The sequence below is a fragment of the Salvia miltiorrhiza genome, chromosome 8 (assembly GCF_028751815.1).
Source record: "Salvia miltiorrhiza cultivar Shanhuang (shh) chromosome 8, IMPLAD_Smil_shh, whole genome shotgun sequence".
NCBI lineage: Eukaryota > Viridiplantae > Streptophyta > Magnoliopsida > Lamiales > Lamiaceae > Salvia > Salvia miltiorrhiza.
This window is the reverse complement of record NC_080394.1, coordinates 27,321,219-27,342,607: the sequence shown is the minus strand read 5'-3', so window position 1 is coordinate 27,342,607 and position 21,389 is coordinate 27,321,219. Positions and strand designations below refer to the sequence as shown.

General features: G+C 35.1%; 2 protein-coding genes and 1 long non-coding RNA gene across 5 annotated transcripts; 1 reads left to right on the top strand and 2 right to left on the bottom strand.

Annotated features, from left to right (window-relative positions):
- Positions 1 to 1,041: 1,041 nt before the first annotated feature.
- Positions 1,042 to 2,983, top strand: LOC130997393 (sm-like protein LSM36B). 2 transcript variants are annotated; one of them, XM_057922682.1, is made up of 4 exons: positions 1,042 to 1,275; positions 1,564 to 1,696; positions 2,559 to 2,672; positions 2,761 to 2,983. In XM_057922682.1, the coding sequence occupies exons 2-4, from the start codon at positions 1,585 to 1,587 to the stop codon at positions 2,805 to 2,807; spliced, it is 273 nt and encodes a 90-aa protein (XP_057778665.1). In that variant the 5' UTR covers positions 1,042 to 1,275; positions 1,564 to 1,584; the 3' UTR covers positions 2,808 to 2,983. The 2 variants fall into 2 exon arrangements, with proteins under 2 accessions (XP_057778665.1, XP_057778664.1); XM_057922681.1 differs by having other exon boundaries at positions 1,097 to 1,275; positions 1,561 to 1,696.
- Positions 2,984 to 3,275: 292 nt separating this feature from the next.
- Positions 3,276 to 7,372, bottom strand: LOC130997392 (serine--tRNA ligase-like). Of its 2 annotated transcripts, XM_057922680.1 has the most exons (10): positions 6,834 to 7,350; positions 6,668 to 6,738; positions 5,981 to 6,142; positions 5,792 to 5,897; positions 5,243 to 5,436; positions 4,588 to 4,691; positions 4,259 to 4,442; positions 3,911 to 4,090; positions 3,546 to 3,769; positions 3,276 to 3,496 (listed from the first exon to the last, which is right to left on the bottom strand). In XM_057922680.1, exons 1-9 carry the CDS (start codon positions 6,964 to 6,966, stop codon positions 3,560 to 3,562), a joined length of 1,344 nt encoding a protein of 447 aa, XP_057778663.1. In that variant the 5' UTR covers positions 6,967 to 7,350; the 3' UTR covers positions 3,276 to 3,496; positions 3,546 to 3,559. The 2 variants fall into 2 exon arrangements, with proteins under 2 accessions (XP_057778663.1, XP_057778662.1); XM_057922679.1 differs by having other exon boundaries at positions 3,276 to 3,769; positions 6,834 to 7,372.
- An 8,301-nt stretch (positions 7,373 to 15,673) lies between these two features.
- LOC130997391 (uncharacterized) lies at positions 15,674 to 17,979 on the bottom strand. Its single transcript, XR_009093071.1, has 4 exons — positions 17,512 to 17,979; positions 17,251 to 17,313; positions 17,024 to 17,109; positions 15,674 to 15,877 (listed from the first exon to the last, which is right to left on the bottom strand). It is a non-coding gene; the product is annotated as an uncharacterized LOC130997391 (long non-coding RNA).
- Between the last annotated feature and the right edge of the window lie 3,410 nt (positions 17,980 to 21,389).

Genomic DNA, 21,389 nt, shown 5'->3' with positions numbered 1-21,389 from the left:
ATATCTTTATTTTTATTAAAAATTATATAAGCAGAGTTTACCTAATTAAACTCAAATAATTCAAATAATTTCCAACTAAACTCTGAATTTACTAAACTATAAATTGAGAAGACCTTTCACGGCACGATATATACACACTAATTGGGTACTTAATAATTGCTCCATAAACAAACCCATTCCTATCCACATGTCCTTTAAGCATGATATAAACTTATGCTTTTAATTCTCTTAATTATAGTATCCATTCTAATATGATGACGCAACAAGTATAATGGTTTTCAAAGAGTACAAATGATGAAGTATCATCACATATAAAACCGAAACTTAGAAATTTAGTCGGCATGAAAGGGAATTTTTCGAAACATCAATGAAATCCAAAAAATAAAAATGAAATCATTCGATCCCTCCAGAACCTCAACAAAATCAAAATAAATTTCTTCCCCCAAAACATACAAACACAAACACGTAGACCTAATTAAACAGATTAAACAAAAATTCATTCGAGAATTTCGGCAGAGTTCATCAAAATAAGTAATCAGTATTTTAAAATAAGTAACAACAAAATCATATGAATTTCGGCATAAGCATGAAACAGGTTTTCAGTAACAACCTGCCGTCAAAATCAGTAATTCTGTAACAACCTGAATTTCGGAATAAACATAAATTTCAGATGTTTCGATTCATATAATTTGCGAATCGAAAGAAATTACCTTGCAAGAAAAATACGATTTTTTCTTATAGTCTATCTCCGTGATCACTCAATTGGCTAAAGACTCGTGCTCATAAACGTATTGTAATATCTTCTTTATCAAGCACATAAATTTCAGAGAGCAGAGAAGGACATAAAGAGGAGAGAAAACGGTGATCTGTATTATCGTAACTGAATATCTATGTTCCATCATATATCTATATATATATAAGTAATAATGTACAATATATAATATATTTACAATAATAAACAATGTTTATTATCAAAATTTAGAAAAATAGATTGAATACGATTCTAAAATAAAAATATCTACCGTGAATAATAATGGGCCAACTAAAAATCTCAAAGCCCACTTAGCAGCCCAGTCCAAAAAACACAAATTGAAAACCCTATGACGAAAGAACCCTGAATTCACTTCTCTAGTTTGGATTCAAGAAAGTTGAGGCAACAAGAAGGAAAAGGAAAAACATTACAAGTTGTCAAATTAAATTTCTTCTTCTCTCTCTGGAATCGCAATCACCGATCGCACCAAATCGCGTCGTCGCCGGAGTCTACAGATTTTCTTGGTGAGTTTCTCGGTCGCCGTTTATTTGTATTATTTGGATTTATGCGGAATTTTCGGTGAATAGAAAACCATGTATATCGGAGAATTATGCAAATTCGAGTGCTTTCTTTCCTCGTTGTCAAAGAAAGTCGAGATTTTAGTTTTTCCTCTTTTCAATTCGACTGAGGGTGTACTGAGAGATATAACTAAAAACCAGACATTTTGTTTCTGCGTGAGTTTATCAGAAAATTTCATTTTATTTCTGTTTTGAGGATATGTAATCGTGTTTGTGTTGTTTCTGCGGCAGCAGTTTTGCAATTAATTTGGAAAAATGAGCGGTGCCGGGGAGAAACTGTCGGGCACGAAAACTCCGGCAGATTTTCTGAAATCTATACGTGGACGACCCGTGGTTGTCAAATTGAACTCCGGTGTCGATTATAGAGGTGAATTCCATCTCCCTCTCCACGATTGCATCTTTCTTGGGATTTTGTTTGTGTAGCGTATTTGCTTATATTCTGGTTCTGATTGCGTCATTTTCTTTTTTCTTTTATTGTTTGTATATGTTCTCTGTAATTGTATGCTAAACATCAGCAAGAAGTAATTTTGAAGTATGCTAGGGGGATTTACTTTTGATTAGTTTCTACCTTTGGGCATGATCCTTGTCTTGCTTAAGTAGGCTGCTGTATTAGGCCTTAGTAATTTTCACATGCCTAACTCACACAGTTTCTTTTTAAAATTTGTAACTCCCGAAACCAAGACTGTGAGAGCCTAGAGCTCATGAGCCTGCTGCTATTATTATTTGAAATCCGAGATCCACTCTTTTAGTGGAGTGGCTCACTGCCTACCTTGATGCACCTAAACAGTTACTCCATTAATGTGAAATGCTTGTTGGATCACTCTCAAAGTGGAGTTTGTTTGTAGGGAGAGGAAATAGGTGCTGGGTAATAAGGGAGGGATGCAATGGGTGGTTCTCGTGTGTTTCGGAGTTTGTTCATGGTGGTTGCTTGGTACCCTTCAAGTAATTTTTACATAACTAACTATTCAGCCAATTTAAACATTATCTTTCACCAGTCTCGACGGAAGAGATGACTTATTTAATGTGTATGTAGTTAGCTGCGGAATGATAACCTGAAGTTATTTGGCAAACCTGTTCTGGCTTTTGATTCTTGTACCTTGAAATGGCTTAGTAGATGAATATGTTTAATTTTTAAGATGATTTTGAACTGAGGGAAGTTCACTTGCTTCTTGCTTAATCTGCCTAAACAACTCACGAGCTTCTTCTTCATGTATAATTTTATCATTCAGGTATCCTTGCATGTCTGGATGGATACATGAATATTGCAATGGAACAAACAGAGGAGTATGTGAATGGTCAGTTGAAGAACAAATATGGAGATGCCTTCATCAGAGGAAATAATGGTAACAACAACTAGCAGAGATGGGCTTTGTCAAATGTTTATCTGTGTTCAACTTCTTCTTGACCCTGAGATATTGCTTTCATTTGCAGTACTCTACATCAGCACATCGAAGGGAACCTTGGCAGAAGGAGCTTAGCATATTGTGATCTCTCGCTCTATTGTAACCGTGACTTGGCCCAGAAAAGTTTCTGCAAATTACCGCAGCATCTGTAATATGTATACATAACCATAACATCCTTTTGAGATGTAGATGTGGTTGAATTTGTTTGCTGATTATTTTGAAATGTGGAATGGTTACAGATTCTCTCCTAAGTTAATTAGATTTTATTGCTGTAAGCCTGTAACAAAAATACTCGGCTTCTGATTGGCATTCTAAAACCCACTACTTCTACACAAGTAGGGAAATATTAGACGAGGATGAAAAAATATTAACAAAAGTATTAAATGAAGCTTCTGTCGATGAATTTTTTTCAGGATTTAACACAACTGTTTTGATCATAGAGAAATGGTTTCATTTTAATGGAGCTACCAAAAAACACGGGTCGAATATAATTTGTATTGTAACAGTTCCAGTTGTTAATATATAATTCGACTAACTCAAAAGTAAAAATAGAACACTTTGTATTGTATCAATTCGATCAAATGGAGGTTACAAACGTTGATTTGCAACAAAAAAGAAACATCAATGATGAGCGAAAGATAGAAACTAAAGTATAGTACAGTTTCAGTCCATCAAAAGCATAGCTAGTTTGCATTAAATGTAACTAAGAATGTGTGGAAGTTGCAGGCAAAAGCAAAAACGTAGGTAAACGGGGGAAGTTGGGATGAATGCATCGATGAGCATAAAATAAAAAAAGATTCCACAATAGTGGGAGACAAGAATCCTTGTTATTCCTTGCTCTTTTTTCCTTTGGAGTCTTTGCTAGGGGGGGCTTTAAACGGAATGAAAGATATATTGTCCATGAATGGTCGAAGAACCTCTGGTATCTCGACCCCATCTTCCTTTTGGTTGTTCTCAAGGATGGCACACATGGTCCTCTCCGTTGCTGTCAGGGTGGAGTTTAACATGTGGACATACTCTTTAGTCTTGTCGTTACTCTGCAACAGTTCAATAGACTCAATATCTTTCAAATCATATGCTCGACATTAAAGAGTCAAACCTTAGGCAAAATTAGATTAAGCTCAGAACACAAAAACCTTATAAATATAAACAAGCAACACAACGCAGGCCAACTCTACCTTTTTTTGTCCATATCGTATTTCTAATCTTCTTGACTGATAGTCGGTGCAATTTGAACAGGAAACAAGTTCTCTATAAGTCTTTGATGCTGGAAACCACCCTTCCAAGTCATACTTCTTTGCAGCAGCATCATTCAGAGCACCAGAGACGATAGATACAACTTGATAGGGAATATTTAGCTGCTCACGAATAATTTCACAAAGTTCGATTAGAAGCATCTAAGTTTAGGGGACAACCATAAAGTAGCCAATTTAGTTTGGTAAATGCAATGCAATGGCACAAGGTCCCAGTGTGTGGTAGTATTAATTAAAAAATAAAATTAATCAGAAGAGGGACCAAAACGATACCAGCTGGTAAAAATCCTCTGAATTTTTTAGCATTTCTTCATGCATTTCCCATGAATCATTTGCGTTTGGACTAGTCATACAGAACTGTTCAACCTTTTCAAACTGGTGAACACGGAAAATTCCCAGAGTATCTCGACCATGCGAACCAGCTTCTTTCCTAAAGCAGGAAGAATATCCTGCATATCTAAAAGAAACCATAGAGTCCATCAAACATAAATAAAAAACCAAAGAAGGAACTCTGTTGGAGGCGTCAAATCAGTATAAGCTAACATAAGAATGCACCAAGACAAGACAAGCAAATTGGGGCTTTCTTTTCATAGATCGCACACCTCAAAGGCAGTTCGGTAGGATGAATCCAATCGTCTAGATGATAAGCGCAAAGCGGCTGTTCAGCAGTAGCTATCAGATATTTGTCGTCCCCTTCTCCAGTTACCTGTTAGACACAAAAAAAGCCAAAATATTTTTTTCATATACAGTTCAGACATCTCATTCAGGAACCCACTTAAATTTGCATAGAAAAATTTTGTATTTTCTTTTTATAGAAAACACAAGGATGACAGGGATATTATTTAATCGCATTAGAACTAAAGAATTAGATAAATGATAACTTTTAAAAAATACCAAGCCTAAGCATACTTATCAGCATATGTAATTAGCAAACAATAGTTATCAAGATAATATGCTACTAAGCATACTTATCAGCATATGTAATTAGTAAACAATAATTATCAAGCTAATAAGCTGCTAAACATACTTATCCGCATTATACCGATATTCTAGGCAATATTAACTAAATGCTTCATCTCTTAAAATGTATTCTCGTGAATTTTGACCATAATTTGAAAAGTACACATTACCATTGCATGTTGTGCCTGAATGGATTCAGGTGGTAATGTCGTATCTTCTCTCTAAATTTAAAGGCATTATTAAGGTACAAACTTTGGAACACATTTCTTAAGCTATTCGACGAGAAGAAAAGGTTACCTTGTAAAGCTCCTCATCAAATTGAGCCAACTGGGCACACTTAGCCATAATATCTTTCCGCATGAAGAAAGGAGTCTGCAACGGCATAAATCCCCTCTTCCTCAAAAAATGAAGACCAAAGTTGATTAGAGCTTGATTAAGCAGTACTCCATCCCCTTTCAGATAGAAACCTCTACCTCCCGCAACATTTGCACCTAAAATATTGAAATCCACTTTATATTAACAAACTAGTTATTGCGACGAGTATAAAAATTGAAAATAAGCATAGGCTAATAAATGTCTGCTGGAGGAATATGCTTGATTGGTTGGTTTTTACTCTTTTCTCCTGTCCTTCTCAACTCCAAAGTTGATAATAACATGAAATTTAAGTCTGGACACTATAGCTATAAATAACAAAGATAGCAGTTTAAAGGAAACCCTCTACAAGTATAAACTAATATTCACCCACATAATCATGAAGTTTCTGGCTTGTACTGCCATGGCAAGTACACAGCAGCTGCAATTTCACTTGCAAAATTTCTTATATGTATTTTTAAGTAAAGTGAGCACCTTTCTTCAAATCCGCAATTCCTAGAAGCTCAACAAGCTCCACATGATTCTTCAGTTTTGGCTCCATCCTCTTCTCTCCCCAAGACCTTATAACGGCATTGTTATCCTGAAAAATGTCACATTTCATTGAAAAGATTATCCAGCACAGAGGCATGCAAGTTCTTGTGAACAATAAGACGTCAAACACACCTCATTATTGTCAACGGGGACAGAATCATGCACTAGGTTTCCAATGTTTCCTAATCTAGATTGCAATGCTTTTAGAGCCTCCTGCACCTCGGCCTCCTTTTGTACAGTCAGTTCTTTGTTTTTATCTGTACTTTCAACCAAACCTTTTGTATCTTCTCCAGCCTTTCAATAAAACAGAGGAAACACATATAACTCAATTACATCATTTTAGATTCATCACTTCAGAATGCTGTTAAGTTGCATCAATGTAACAGATAGGTTTTGCAGTATACAGATAGACGGACAAACTGCCACTTCCAAGAATCCGAAATTGTCAAAGAGGTTTACACTCATCGATCAATATGATAAGTTTTCTTCTTCGTTTCACTTTTTCCACTGATGCATATAACAATCGTGGACCAGGTCAACCATACAGCAATAAAAATGTTCTCTACGATTTGACACCAAAAACATACACATAAGCAATATACAAAGGGAACGAGACAGCAATGCAATTAGAAAGAAATCTCAATCTGATTTTCATTGACATTTTCATTTTACTTATTCTAGAAAAAAGACAACACTACCATCACAAATCAAATCATACTTTCTTCCCTTCAAATATATTTTTTCCTATACGAAGCATCACATTGTTTCTATGAACAAATTGTGATAATTAATAATCGAAAAACGAAACAGGAAACTCACAATTTTTAGGCGAGAAATCTCTTTGCTTATCTTGTTCCTGGAGGTCCTCAAACCATCCAGCTCAAATTGGCCTACAATCAACCACATCACCTACAAGTTTCATAAATCGACAGAAACGGCTAAAAACACGTAATATAATTTCAGATATCCTCGATTAGATACTCACGCTGCCTCCAAGCCCTGTCGAGCTCAATCACCTCATCAACAATATGAACGTCGGTGAAACGACGGCGCTGAGACTCCCTGAGTTTCTCAGGGTTGCCGCCCTTCTCCTCACGAAATAGATTGATGTCCAACATCTTATTTGGATTTTAAGATTCTATTATTTCTATATCAGTAAGGGAAGGCGTGGGCTATACAAGAATAAAAAATTCTTATTTGGATTTTAACATACTACTCTGAGCCACCTTGAACGTATTGCTTTGCTGGACGCCGGCGACGATCGAGGAGGAACCAGGCCTGGGCTGTGCCGCCTAAACGCCTACTATCTTGCTGGACGCAGCTATAGCAGCGGAGGAGCAGGGGAGCTGTAGCAAGGGATGAGCAGCGCACGACTGGGACGAGGGCTGCTGCTAGCACCGTTGCCGCGGCAGCGCCGGAGGCGGAGGAACAAGGGCACAGCCTTGGGGTGGCGCCGCAAAGAGTGAAATAGGGAGAGATGAGAGTGAGTGGGCGACTGAATGTTATGTCTAGACTAGGGTTTTCAAATGTATTTTAAAAAAATATTACTATATATTTAAGGGAAAATTGCACCTAAATACACAAACTTTGTCGAAAATCCATATTTGACGTGAAGTTAGGAATTTACATTTTAATACACCAATTTAAGAAGTTGTTCAATTTTGACACATTTTTCAATTCCGGCGACCGGCATTCTGACGTGAACGCCGGAATGCCACATCATCACCACGTCACACACACACACACACACTCCACTCTCTCTCTCTCACACCCCACTCTCTCTCTCTCTCTCTATACACGTCACCTTCCCCCCCGTCCCCCGTCGAACCCTCCCCCTCCCCAGAACCGCATCGCACAGCCGCCGCCGCCGAGCCCAGCCTCCCGCCGTCAGCCACTTCCCCCTCCCCAGAACCGCGTCGCACTGCTGCCGTCGAGCCCCACAGGGCCTCAGCCGCAAACCCTCTCTCCCCCCGTCGGACCCTCCCCCTCCCCAGAACCGCGTCGCACCCGCCGCTACTTCCCCCACCACCCGCAGCCCAAAATCGACTCCGCTCTCTCTGACCTCCGACATCAATAGCAGATCATCGCTGCCTCCGTGCTTGTACTCCCTCGATCCTGAGTCACGCCGCCGCCGCCGCCGCTCACGGCCAAGCACAGACCCTAGATCTGCAAATCTGTGCAAACAAAAAAAAACGATGGTGGTGGAGATTTGGTGACGGTGGATATGGCGTTTTTGGTGGTTATGGTGGAGGTGAGGGAAAACGGTGGTGGTGGGAAATCCGGTTGGTTTGGTTGGTGGAGGTGGCGGGTGCGCCGCGGTTCTGGGGAGGGGGAAGTGGCTGACGGCGGGAGGAAGGGTTTGTGGCTGCGGGGCTCGACGGCGGTGGTGCGACGAGGTTCTGGGGAGGGGGAAGTGGCTGACGGTGGGAGGCTGGGCTCGGCGGCGGTGGTGCGACGCGGTTCTGGGGAGGGGGAGGGTCCGACGGGGGGAGGGGGGAGGTGACGTGTAGAGAGTGAGAGAGAGTGGGTGTCTGACGTGGCTGCGACATTGGCATTCCGGCGTCCACGTCAGAATGCCGATCGCCGGAATTGAAAAATGTGTCAAAATTGAACAACTTCTTAAATTGGTGTATTAAAATGTAAATTCCTAACTTCACGTCAAATATGAATTTTCGACAAAGTTTGTGTATTTAGGTGCAATTTTCCCTATATTTAATATATTAATATAATATATATCTTTCGGTTCGGTTCGGTTTCCGACCGACCCAAGTTAAGGAAACCGAAACCGAACCGAAAAATAATCGGTTCTGAGTTTATAAAATCGAACTGAAATCGACCCAGAATTCTACGAAACCGAACCGAACCAAAAATGATCGGTTCGGTCGGTTTTTCGGTCCGATTCGATTTTTGCTCACCCCTACTATGGACTATTTTTCTAAATTTTCATTCTGGCCCCTCAGTTTTTTCAGATATGCGATTTCTGACTAGTGAACGACACAGCGTAGGGGTGGATCGGTACGGTATGCCGAAAATTTTCCGTCATACCGTATATCATACCGTAAATTACGGTATGAGAATTTCCATACCGAATTTGCATATTGTTGTCGTACCGATAGTGCGGTATACCATACCGAAAGTCGGTATATCTTACCTTACAAGAGTAACAACCCTGTTGTTTGAAACAATCAGGTAACTCACTCTCGTCCAATTATGACGGTAGTTGCGTTGTGGAAGCTTCTGCTGGGGGATCAACGAGTCCTCCCGTTGGGTCGAGTCCTTGTGTGCACGTATAGGCCCAAACGGATTAGGCCGAGAAATCGTTGGTCCAAAAAGATCAGGTCCGATGGGCCGGGGTCGGGCGGGCGGCGGCAGCGCGCGCGTGTGGGCTTTGCAACCCGTCACGTGCGCACACAGTTTTATTACATGCTCTGATGTAATAACTTTTATACTGTAATAAATGTTATCCATAAATCAATGTGGGATAAGCATTAATCTCTCTTTAATGCTTATATCATTTCCCACAACTCCACATTTCAAGTACCAAACTTTAATTAATTATTTCTCACTCACCGAAAATCGGTTTTGAGTAAATAAATATATTGCAATCATCTACTCGGAGCGTAGATCGATCATGTACCATTTAATTCTGTTAAATTAAATATTTTCGGTACTCGAAAATTAGTCAAATATTGGTCAACTTAAAACCAATTTCCTACATAAGACATTATCGGTAGCTCTGCGTTCAAAAGGTGAAATTGTACTAAATATGACATCAAGTGGCATCGCACACTTTACATTGCAAGGACAAAACCTCAGGAAAGCCATCAAAATTGTAGCTGTTACAAGTTGCTTTTGCTTGTTACATTGGCTCGCTTGGAACCTGGACTTTGAAAGCTTCTCGTGCAAACGTCTCTAAGGGCTAGCTCAACCATGGGCACGATCCACAACCAAGCAATGACCTAATAGCATCATCGACCTCAAACTTTCAAACAAGAAAAGGGGAGCCTGTTCAATCCCTGATGTCGATAATCTCAGCCAAAGCTGAACAGGGCCCGAGCTGTGTCCTCTGACCTGGATTAGCTACACACTTTGCATGCAAGGATAAACTTCACGTTAGCCCCAAACTTTCATATATTAGGACTTATGGAAGATCCAAGAAAACAAAAGGAAAAAACAACAAAAAAACAGAACATGTGTTATTCTTCCATATTATACTTCTGATACTCTTGGATAATTCTTTGTTTTGATCCAAATTTATTTCGGCCAATACAGGAAGGGGCTGCTGGAATCTGGACTTTGATTGTTTCTCATGCTAGCGGCCCCATAAGACTGCTCAGCCCTTAGCACGATCTATTATGCCAAGCAACGTCCCAGAATTAGGTGAGCCCTAATTCGCTCGCTCGCCACTCTTCGGCTTGAGAAAACATCGGCCCTCAAACCGGCGGACCCAAGAATTTGGGCGGTGGAAAACGGGCAATCGGAGATGGTGATGTGGGAAGACCCGAGAATCTGGCCAGATCTGGGCGGTTGTGGGCCTTGTGGCGGAGGTGGAGGAAGTGAGAGAGAGGGGGGGAGAGCCGACGGGGAGAGGGAGTGGTAGTTAGATTTTCGTTTGGTATACTATTGTGTTCGTTGAGCCGCCGGAGGAAGGGGAGGCCGCAACGGAGTAAGAGAAGAGAGAGAGAGTGGCGGCCGATCTGAGCCAACACCGGCGGCTTCAGAGGGGTGGAGGAGAGGGAGGATTCGCCGGCCGGAGAAGACGCGGCGGCATCGGGGTGGAGGAGGGGGAGGGGTCTGCGCATGGAGGAAGAGGACCGACGTTTTTTGGGGGAAGAGAGAGAGCCGACGAGGAGATGGGGAAGAGGGATGGGGGAAGAGAGAGAGAGAGAGAGGGTGACGTGGGACAGAGAGAGAGTGACGTGGGAGGGGATGGTGGGTGTGATTTGGCATTTCTGATGCCACGTTGGCATTCCGGCTGCCAACTCATATTTAATTTGGCCGGAAAATTACTCCGGACGGACATTGCAACAAATTGAAAGCTCGTTGAAATTTTTGCCACAATTAAAAAGATTGTCAAAAAATCAGATTTTGGTATAAAGTGAGGTATTTTCGTGCAATTTACCCTATTTTTTTTTTGCCACCCACTTATCCCTTATTTTAATGTTTCCCTATGTTTTAGATTTTTCGACTCTAGAGAATATGAGATTAAAAAAAAAAAGACAACTAAAATGAACGAAAATTCCCATATTTTTGTATCACTCATTTTTCTTATGAAAAAATCGAACCAACAAAAGCACCCTTAACATAAATTAATGTATGTATCATTATGTGAAAAAACGAATATTTTTTATGAGTAAATAAATTTTGAAATATAAGAGTAAAATACAAAATACTAGAGCATATCTTAATTCTTAGGGGTGGAATTACTTACTTATAAGTTCCATGGGTGTAAAAGTAAAATGTCGTTATAAAATTCATTCTTTTATATAAAACACCCATTTTCTCCATTTTCATATAAAACACACAACAGGCATCAAGTATCCAGTATCAACTGAAAAAATTCGGTTGGCCATTGCGCGGGCTTGGGCCTAGAAAGAGCTGATTTGAGCCCACCCATTTGATCTCATGGAGCGGCCCATACTCTTGAACCTCATATCATATGCTCATATTAATCATATCATATGATCATTTGACTAAATTTGGATGCGAGTACCCTTATTTCGGGTTCAAATTACCCACACATTATCGTTCATCACTCCTAGTTAGATCATGTTCGTATTTGGACTAATAAAAAATGTTCAAGTTTTTATAGGATTAAAACTAAATATATAAATTATAGTAACTAAATTTTGAATTTTAATCAAATAAAACTTTTTGTTTAAAAACATAAGAAGTGTATAATTGATAGAAATTTGATCTCAATCCAAAATTTATTGATCAATAATTCGATAGTCTCGGGTCCCATGTGCAATTCCAACGTACCATTAGAAAGATGTTGACGGACAATAGCTTTCTAATGGTATGTGGCACCAAAATCCATTTTTTAGCAAAAAAAATATATATTAAGATACTATTACGGCAACAACTTTCAGACCATTTTCCAACTATTTTTGGCCACTAAACCCCAAATAAAATGGATATCAGTAGTTTCCAATACTTTCAGATTGCTCATTGAACATGAAACAGTGAGTAGAATATGAACAATAATCCTAAATAAAATTTTGTGCCTACATAATTGGCTAATACCAAAGTTGATGATTGTGATCTTATGAGAGATGGAAGATACTTTCATTTTTCGTCTATTTTAATCATAGTTTGTTCCAAAAAAAGAAACCATATTCTCTCACAAAAAATTGTGGGCTTCACTATTTTTTATCACTTCTATCCTTTAACCATTTTTTTTTCTTAATAATTGTACCGAACAGTAATGAGTCATTATCAATATCACTCTTTTTTTAATAACTGTGCCGAATAATAATGAACCATTATCAATGAGATGTGGAGAAGTATTTATTATATATTCTGTTAATTAATTTCTAATTTTTAATTTAGTTCACTATTAGTTTTATGATGTTACCATTAAACTACATTTGTTTTTTTTGGATAGATTAACAATAAAGAAATTTAAAAATGGTGTCACGATAAACTCGAACCCAATACCTTTACTTTAGGCACCCTACCGCTTAGCCAAGACACATACACCATTAAACTCCTTTATGTTGTCAACAAGGTTACTATAGTTATAATGTCAAATAAATAATTGCTTTGGATCAAAATAATGGCCCAATAGCCCAAAAATAAATAAAGTAATTACTGCTTATCAAAATTGTGGCCCAATAGCCCCAACAACCTATTTGTATTAGTTAATTTTTAAATCCTACAAACTTATCTGCTATTTTGTATTTTTGTATATGTGTATTAACCTTTTAATGAGTGTGGTGTGCAATAACAATTACAAGATGAGCTAACACTTTGCCGAAAAGGATCCAAACTCCAAAGTGCTCAACTTAACAATTATCAAGAGTGATTTTCTGGGTTAATTTCATTAAATCTGACTCCTAAATTATGATATTTGTATAAAATTGGTCATAAACTTTAATTTATTTCAAAATAATTATTGAAGTTACAGTTTGTTTCATTTGAGGTTCCAATTAAGTTTTGCTAAAATTGAATTGAAACCATAAAATATAAATTTAGTATTCATTTTGAAATAAATTAAAGTTCAGTAACTAGTTTAATTCAAGTATCATAATTTATTTAAATTTTAAAATTTTTCTGATAAAAAAAAAGTATCATAATTTGCAACTATTCCTTTTAAGTTCAAGTAAAATACTAATTATGCACTAACAAACATAAGTAACCAACAAAGAAAAGTCTCATAAATCATCACAAAACATAGAGAAGAAAACAACCCATACGTATTCCCCAATTCTATTTTGGGGGTTATACGAAATGTGTGTATGAATAAATAAAACAATATGAACCTCACAAAAATAAGAGATATTTAAACACCAAACTCCTCAAACTCAAATGGCCTAGCTGGATCCCAACTATCATATCTTTCTAAAAACCAATTGATCTCACCCAATTTGGTCGCCCTTTTTTACATTCTTGAAATTGAAACAAAATTTTCTTTTTGGCAAAGATAACAACAAAGAAGCTTTAGCAAGGAGAGAAAAGAGACAATCGTGATAGCTTTTAAGATATACATATAACTCACAATCACAATGCAAATAATTTGATTTCACACACCAACAACTGTATATAAACAAGACAAGTGGAGTGACCCGTATAAATATGTGTAAAACCCATTAATTTCTCCATCATTACACACAATCCAACTAACCAATCGCCTTTCTTCACCAATTTCACATCCATCATTTCGACATCGTCAACCCATTAACCAAAATCCCACTTATTAGCGTGCTATTTCGACTTTCATTTGGTTTTACTTTCCATCATAATTAATATTTTACCTCCAATCCACACATTGAGACTTGAGAGAGGCACGTAGTAAAAATGTTCATCTCCCAATTATAAAATCAGAGGAGCATTATGAGTCCATTTATTTCATAGTAGTAAATATATTTCACAATTATAAATGATCTTATTAACTCAATACATAAAGTCTGAACTTCGGGTGCGAGGATTCTAATTCTGGTGAATATCCTTAGAAAATTCAATAGTAGTCCAATATGTTAATCCAACATCAACTCAGCCAATAGAGCAGTCCATAGTTCAACACAGTTTGCTAGGAACATTACGGAAACGGTGGTTTGGTGTTCGGAGTTTCCTGAGTGGCTCAAAATCATTGTGTTGAAGCCTCAAGGATATTGAGTGATATATATATATATATATATATATATAGGGGTGCGCTACAATGAGACCCTTATTTTTCATAAGACATTGAGACCCTTATTTTTCAATGAATAAAACATATATACTGAAGAATAAGGCTATATATACTGATAAATAACGAAATTTAAAAAATTGGTAATGAATAAAACATATATACTGATGAACAATGCAGTACATACTAATGAATAACGAAATTTAAAATATTTCGCTCCCTCCAGGATTCGAATCCTGAGAAAAAAAATTCGCCCTCTAGATACAATATCAGTCATAGGATTGATAAAATAAACGCACGAGATCGTGTCCAAGATCTCACTAAAAATAGGGAGTGTCATTGGAGCGCTCCCATATATATATATATATATATATATATATATATATATATATATATATGACCCCCTATTTTTTGTGAGATACTGAGTACAATGAATGAGACATATATACTGATGAATAACGAAATTTAAAAAATTGGTAATGAATAAGACATATAAACTGATGAAGAAGGCAGTATATACCGATGAACAATGCAGCATATACTAATGAATAACGAAATTTAAAATATTTTGCTCCCTCCAGAATTCGAACCCTGAGAAAAAAAAATCTCCCTCTAGATACAATATCAGCCATAGGATTGATGAAATAAACGCACGAGATTGTGTCTCAGGTCTCACTAAAAATAGGGGGTCTCATTGGAGCGTTCCCATATATATATATATATATATATATATATATATGATCGCATTCAATTGAGACCACTCCCTTAGATAAAGAATAAAGACCAAATCAAGGTCATTCATCTCTCTCCAATCAACGGTTCATATAATTTCCCGATTTGATTTTTCATGTAATTAAATATTGGTTAATTACATTTATTTAATCCGAAAAGGGCAAATATGTCCAGTAAAATCCACTGAAATCTGGGATCACGTTGAACAAATCCCGAAAATTCATCTCTTTACCATTCTGGGATCTGATCCGTTCACTACAAGAAATCAAGGGTTTTAGCCACACATTGATGTGTGGCTAAAAATGTACTTATGTGTGAATATTGCTTTTTACCCACACATAATTTAAATGTCAACGAGTGTGGGTAAAACTTTGTAAAGAAAGGATTTTACCCACACATTCATATATGTGTAGGTAAAACACTAAACATTTACCTACACATATATATGTCACCAAATATATATTTTATGTGTGGTTAATAATGTTTTGGTAAAATATAATGATGAGGTGGAAATGACGTGGAAGCTGACATGTATGTATACGTGGCTATTTATATGTGTGGGTAAATGTATAATTTATGTGTAGGTAAAACTTCTTTAAAATTATGAATATTTTAATTTTGATTTGATATATAATATTATTATCATATTACATTTTACATTAGTAAAATATAATATGATCCTAACTTGTTTAAAAAATCCTAAATTAAGTGTAGTGCAACGCATTAAAAAATAACAAGATTTAAAAAATATATTTCATTATTAATATTTAATAATGTTAAAGTACACAATATTTACATGACAACTACAAAAAGCTTTACATGTCTAAATAATTATACAATTCATCAAACACTTTTGATTTTCTTTCAAACTCCTCCTTCACCACAAGCAAACCAACGTACATTGCAATTATTGGTTAACTTCATATTGACAATTCCATCCTTTATTCCTGTTAAAATCATAGAAACACAACATTATTAGAATACACATGGTAAGATACAAACAAATAATTCACACTTTTTAAAATTATAGCAACCCAACATCTGTTCAATATATAATTGAGAAAATAATAATATGTCATCAAAGAGGAACCACTCTAGAAAATAAAACATTAATATCATTATGCAGACTCAATATTTATAGTTGAAAAGCAAATAAAAGTCAAAGTGGGGAAAAGGAATGTTAGCAGAGGATTTCACTATGCATTAAATCACGAGAGAAATCTTGATCTAGAAACTCAGTCATTCATTTCAGTTAAATTTCATTGCTTGTATTTCTCTTTCTGTTTTTCTTATTCTGAATCAATCCTATTGGCAATGAAATGATTATAAACTTCATCTCTATGCAATAAAAGCACAATACATAAACTCTACTAGAGTAAGAAATGTAAAATCTAACTAATATTCTAGTTCTTTATTTAGCAAACTTATTGTTAGATTGTATAAAATTGGTCAAACTATTTGTTGATCCATCCATCATCCAACCTTAAGTAGAAATAGACCACGCATAAGTCAAAAGTTAATGTAATACGTTAAGAGCATCAGGAATTAGAAAGTGCTAACCCATTTATGATTTATAGACATCTACGGCCTAATAGAAAGTAAAAGAAACAAAATTACTATGCATATCCATGAAGCAAACAATGAAAGAGTCTGACTTGCAGCAGACATAAATACTCATACTTGCATATAAATCATATCAGAGTGCAAGTATCCTATTTCAAACTTCCAGGAATCATCATCAACGCATTAATATTGAAAAGCTTATTTAAGAAACTCTTGAAATGTATACTTTTCCATACTGTGTATGCATATATGATGTAGGGATATCTTTAGGTTACTAATAGTTATCAAAGATCAAAGTCTGAAGTAAAAATGTCATGTTTTAAAATGTCAGAAGAAATTAGAAGCACCCTCTTATTCAGTGTAGCTAAATTTAGAAAAACCAAAGCATACTTAGCAGCTGGTATTTTAAATACATATACATTTAAAGATACACAAACATACTCAAAGTCTTAGAAAGAAAAATTCACAGTATCAAGTCATAATCTCCAACAAAGTGTACAATATTTCACAAATTTTACTTGATCCTATACCTTTGTGTCAAATTGAGCAGCCTTGAGAAGTCTGAGCATCAAAATATAAGGAGTTGGCTAGTCAATTTCTTCAAGATTGTCTTTTCCTGAAATTCAGAATTTATACACAAATTTTCCACATTAAACAGCTTACCAAGTCACAAGACTTCTATAAAATTAGATGTTATAACTACTATCAACTACAACTGCAGGACACCATATCATGTATCTAACATAAATTGATATACCTCTAACAAAAATGAGGCAGTGTCTCTCTTCTGATCGCTATGTGATATAATTTCTCTCAATATCTGAAATATGAGGATAGAAAGATACTTTTAGTTAAAAAAAAAAAAAGCGGCACATTCAAGTGCTTAAACCATAAGAAGCATCATAAACACAATACCATGATTACTGATAATGTCAAGTATGTGGAATGTAGCAAATATAAATTCAATCAAAATTCTAAATGACATAAAAGGAAAAAAGTTCTCCTTAAAACAATTTACCTTCTCTACCAACAACTGCTTCACCGTTGGCGCCACTTCTCTAATTGCCTGAAAATAACCAGAATACGCCTCCAAACATTTTCCCAAAGCCTAAGTTGCCTGGAAATATTTCTCCACAATATTTTATTCTAAATCTTCATCTTCGCCGCTCCATCCAATCTGCTAGAAATTTTTCCCCGGGGGATTGTTTGTCTGGTTTTAGTGGAACAAGGTATTCGCGTATTGGGAATTTGCTAATTTGGGTTGGTTTGCGGGATTAGCTTCGGGTTTGATTGGTGGGTTTGGGGTGAATTTGATGAAACAATATGCAGCTTGAAGTGGTGGTGCTAGGGTTTGTTTGTATGTTGCTAGATAGTACTTCATGATGGTTGCTCTCATCCTCTACATCGAAACCGCCCGTCCTTCATTTTTTTGAAGGAGTTTTTGGCGCAATACAGGGCGGGTAAATGAAATATTTCACGTTAAGGATGTGGGAAAATGGTTTTCGAAAAAAAAGGATGTGGGAAAGTTAAATATTTTGAATATTAATAAATAATAACTAGAGATTATATAATATATTAATCCACGTAAGAAAATTTGAAATTTAGATTATTTTAAAAATAAAAAATAAAAATGCTTAAATATTTTTATCCACACATAAATAAATGTCACCAATTATTTAAAAATATTTAATGAATTTACCCACACATATCTAGTTATGTGTCACATATTATGTGTGGCTAATATTTTTTGTTAATTTTCCACGTAAGCATATAAGATATTAAGAGTTCAACAAGAAAATAATTTAAAAAATAAATGTGAGTAAAAAAAATTAGCCACACATAATTAAATGTCATTAATTATTTAAAATTGTCTAATGAAAATACCTACACATATTCAATTATGTGTAGGTATTTTGCCACACATAATTATGTGTGACAAATTATGTGTGGCTAAAATTTCCACGTCAGCATTAAATATATTAAGAGTTAAACGAAAAATAAAAAATAAAAAAATAAATGTGACTAAATATTTTTACCTACACATAATTAAATGTCATTAATTATTTAAAATTGTCTAATGAATTTACCTACACATATTTAATTATGTGTGGGTATATTGCCACACATAATTATGTGTGGCTAATTATGTGTGGCTAAAACCCTTATATTCTTGTAGTGGTTAATGAACATAATAGGTGAACATTAGTATGTTCATTTGTTTTTCTACGAAAACATTGACGAACATTAGTATGTTCATTTGTTTTTTACGAACATATTACGAAAATATCGACGAGCATTATTATGTTCATTTATTTTTTATGAACATATCAACGAACATTAGTATGTTCATTAGTATTTTCTACGAACATTAGGTTCAAACTCCTTAATCAGCCAAACTTTCGCATTATTTTTGTAGAAATTAACCAACAAAATTTATACAAAGGTTTTACCTTTAAACATTCCAGCATGATTTAAACACTCAACTGGACTTTACAAACCAACAAATGCATAATAGCAACCACAAAATGCAAGCTTTTCTGTGAATAAGACTATACACTCAAACACAAATACGTTGTCTCTCTCTCAACATATATATATAAGCAAAAACTGAAGCTCGAATTTTGATTATCGGAATCCCATCTCTCTTTTCTTCCCACAACCCATTCATGCGTTTCAGTTCTCGCATAATCATATATCATGAGCAATATCCCTAGATCTCTCACCGATTCCGCTCTAACCCTCTTCGAGGGATGGTGGGAGGCGGCGACGGTTGATAAACTACTGTCGCCTGCCAAAGTCGAACAAGAGAGAGGGCTTGGGGCTGTGAATTGGCGGCGGCGGTCTTCCGGCCTTGCGATTGCCGGGGATTGAAGAGAGATCGAAGGGGGCGTCCAGATTTACGGATTAGGGTTTCGGGTGGCGGCGGCTGATATTGATCGGTGAAGAGAGGAGAGTGGGGGCAGTGGCTATGGCCCATGCGGTGGTCGCCAGAGATCGAAAGAAAATGGGGCAGATTTAGGGATCTAGGGTTGAGGGCGACCGGCGGTGGTCGTGGCTCCAGGCCTGCGACGGTCACCATTGCCAAGGAAGGAAAGGATAGCGATTTTGAGGAGAGATGGACGGACATGGGGGAGCGGCGCTACTGGTCTGGCGCGGCTTCGCCGGAAAAAGGACCGCGGCGGCGGAGGAAGAAGAGCAACACGATTTTGTATCAGTGAGGGAGAGAGTTGAGCATAAATAAAAGATTTGATTAGTTGTAATTAGGGAAATAAACAAATATGGAAAATAGTAAATGACAAACCTAACCTTTATTAAATAAAATAAATGAAAAATCTTTATATATATAAAAAGCAAAGTAAATGTCGATACATTCAATTTGAAGGGTAATTTTGGAATTAGAAAACGTAAATAATTAAAAATCAAATTTAATATATTAACTACACTTTATTTTCGAAAAGAAGAAAACTGCCGGTTGGCATTAACCTAGAAAATAGCAAACTTTCAAATTGTTGAGCAATGCATTATTTAAATCTTTTATTTTTTTATTTTCTTATTTAATTGATATAGCATTTTTTTTTTTCATTTTTAAGCAATTTCATATTATGTCAAATGGAGTATATAATATGCATCTTGAACGAAAGATTATGAAATGACATTTAATTTGATATATAATATATATATATATATAAAACATGTTTAAAATGAGCAAGTTATGATGATTTAAAATTATAATACATTAAATAATTTATACATATAAATTATGATATTTTCCTTCAAAATTATATTTTAATTGCAATTAGAAAATATATCATCTTTTAAAAAAATATGTCAAATTATGTAATTTTATGTATTTCATTCAAAATATTATTAATATGACATTATGTAATTATCATAAAATGATAACATATTATATATTATAATTTTAAAGATATATTATAACATATTAATTTATAATTTATTTTAAGAAACACTAATGCAATAATCTCATTTAATTAATTCAATATAAAATATGCAATATGTAATCATGTATCTTAAATAAAATATTATTAAAATCGTTAATTTGTTGCATGAAAGGTATAAATCAGTTTAAAAAGAGCAAGTTATGGCCGTTTAAAATTTCTATATATTATATATATTTATTTATTAGTTTTTATTTTTCTTTTAAAATTGAGACTATTGACACACTTAAACATCTATCAAGAAAGAAAATATAACATTGTCATGTTACAAAAAAATATGTTTGCGAATGTTTTTATGATAATAATACGTGGATCTATTTTTATTGAATTGAATAATCATTTGATTAACTCAATAAATATTAAAAGAATTAGTTTAAGTTAATAAGTCAATAAAATTAATTATGAGCATTTAATTTTTAAAAATAAAGAGTAGTGATTAATTATTTATAATTTAATTTTTCAAAGTAAGTTGAAAATCAGTTAAATTTGAAGTAAAATAAAGAAGGTTGTGTAAATTATTTACATATTTTTTTTAAATATGTTATTAGATATTATTATTTTATTAATTTTAATTATAATTTTAAATATTTATATAATCATTAAATGAATGAAAATTCAATTCAATATTAAATAATTAAATTTTTATTGAATAAAAAGTTAGAAGAGATAAAGAAAATAATGCATAATTGAATTTGTTCAAAATTATTGTTGATTTCTAAATATTATGACAACTCTTTTATTTTCTATTAATGTGTTTTTTATCCATACAATTATCTTTGTTAGGTATTAAAGTATTAAAGTAAGTTTAAATATTATTAAGTGTTTATTAAAATTTCAAAATATGTGTTGAGCTATGGTTTGGGATCAATCATGTAAATTCATGGCTTTGCTGAATTAATTCTTGGTCGATGATTCAAATGTCACAGGCTGCAAAAAT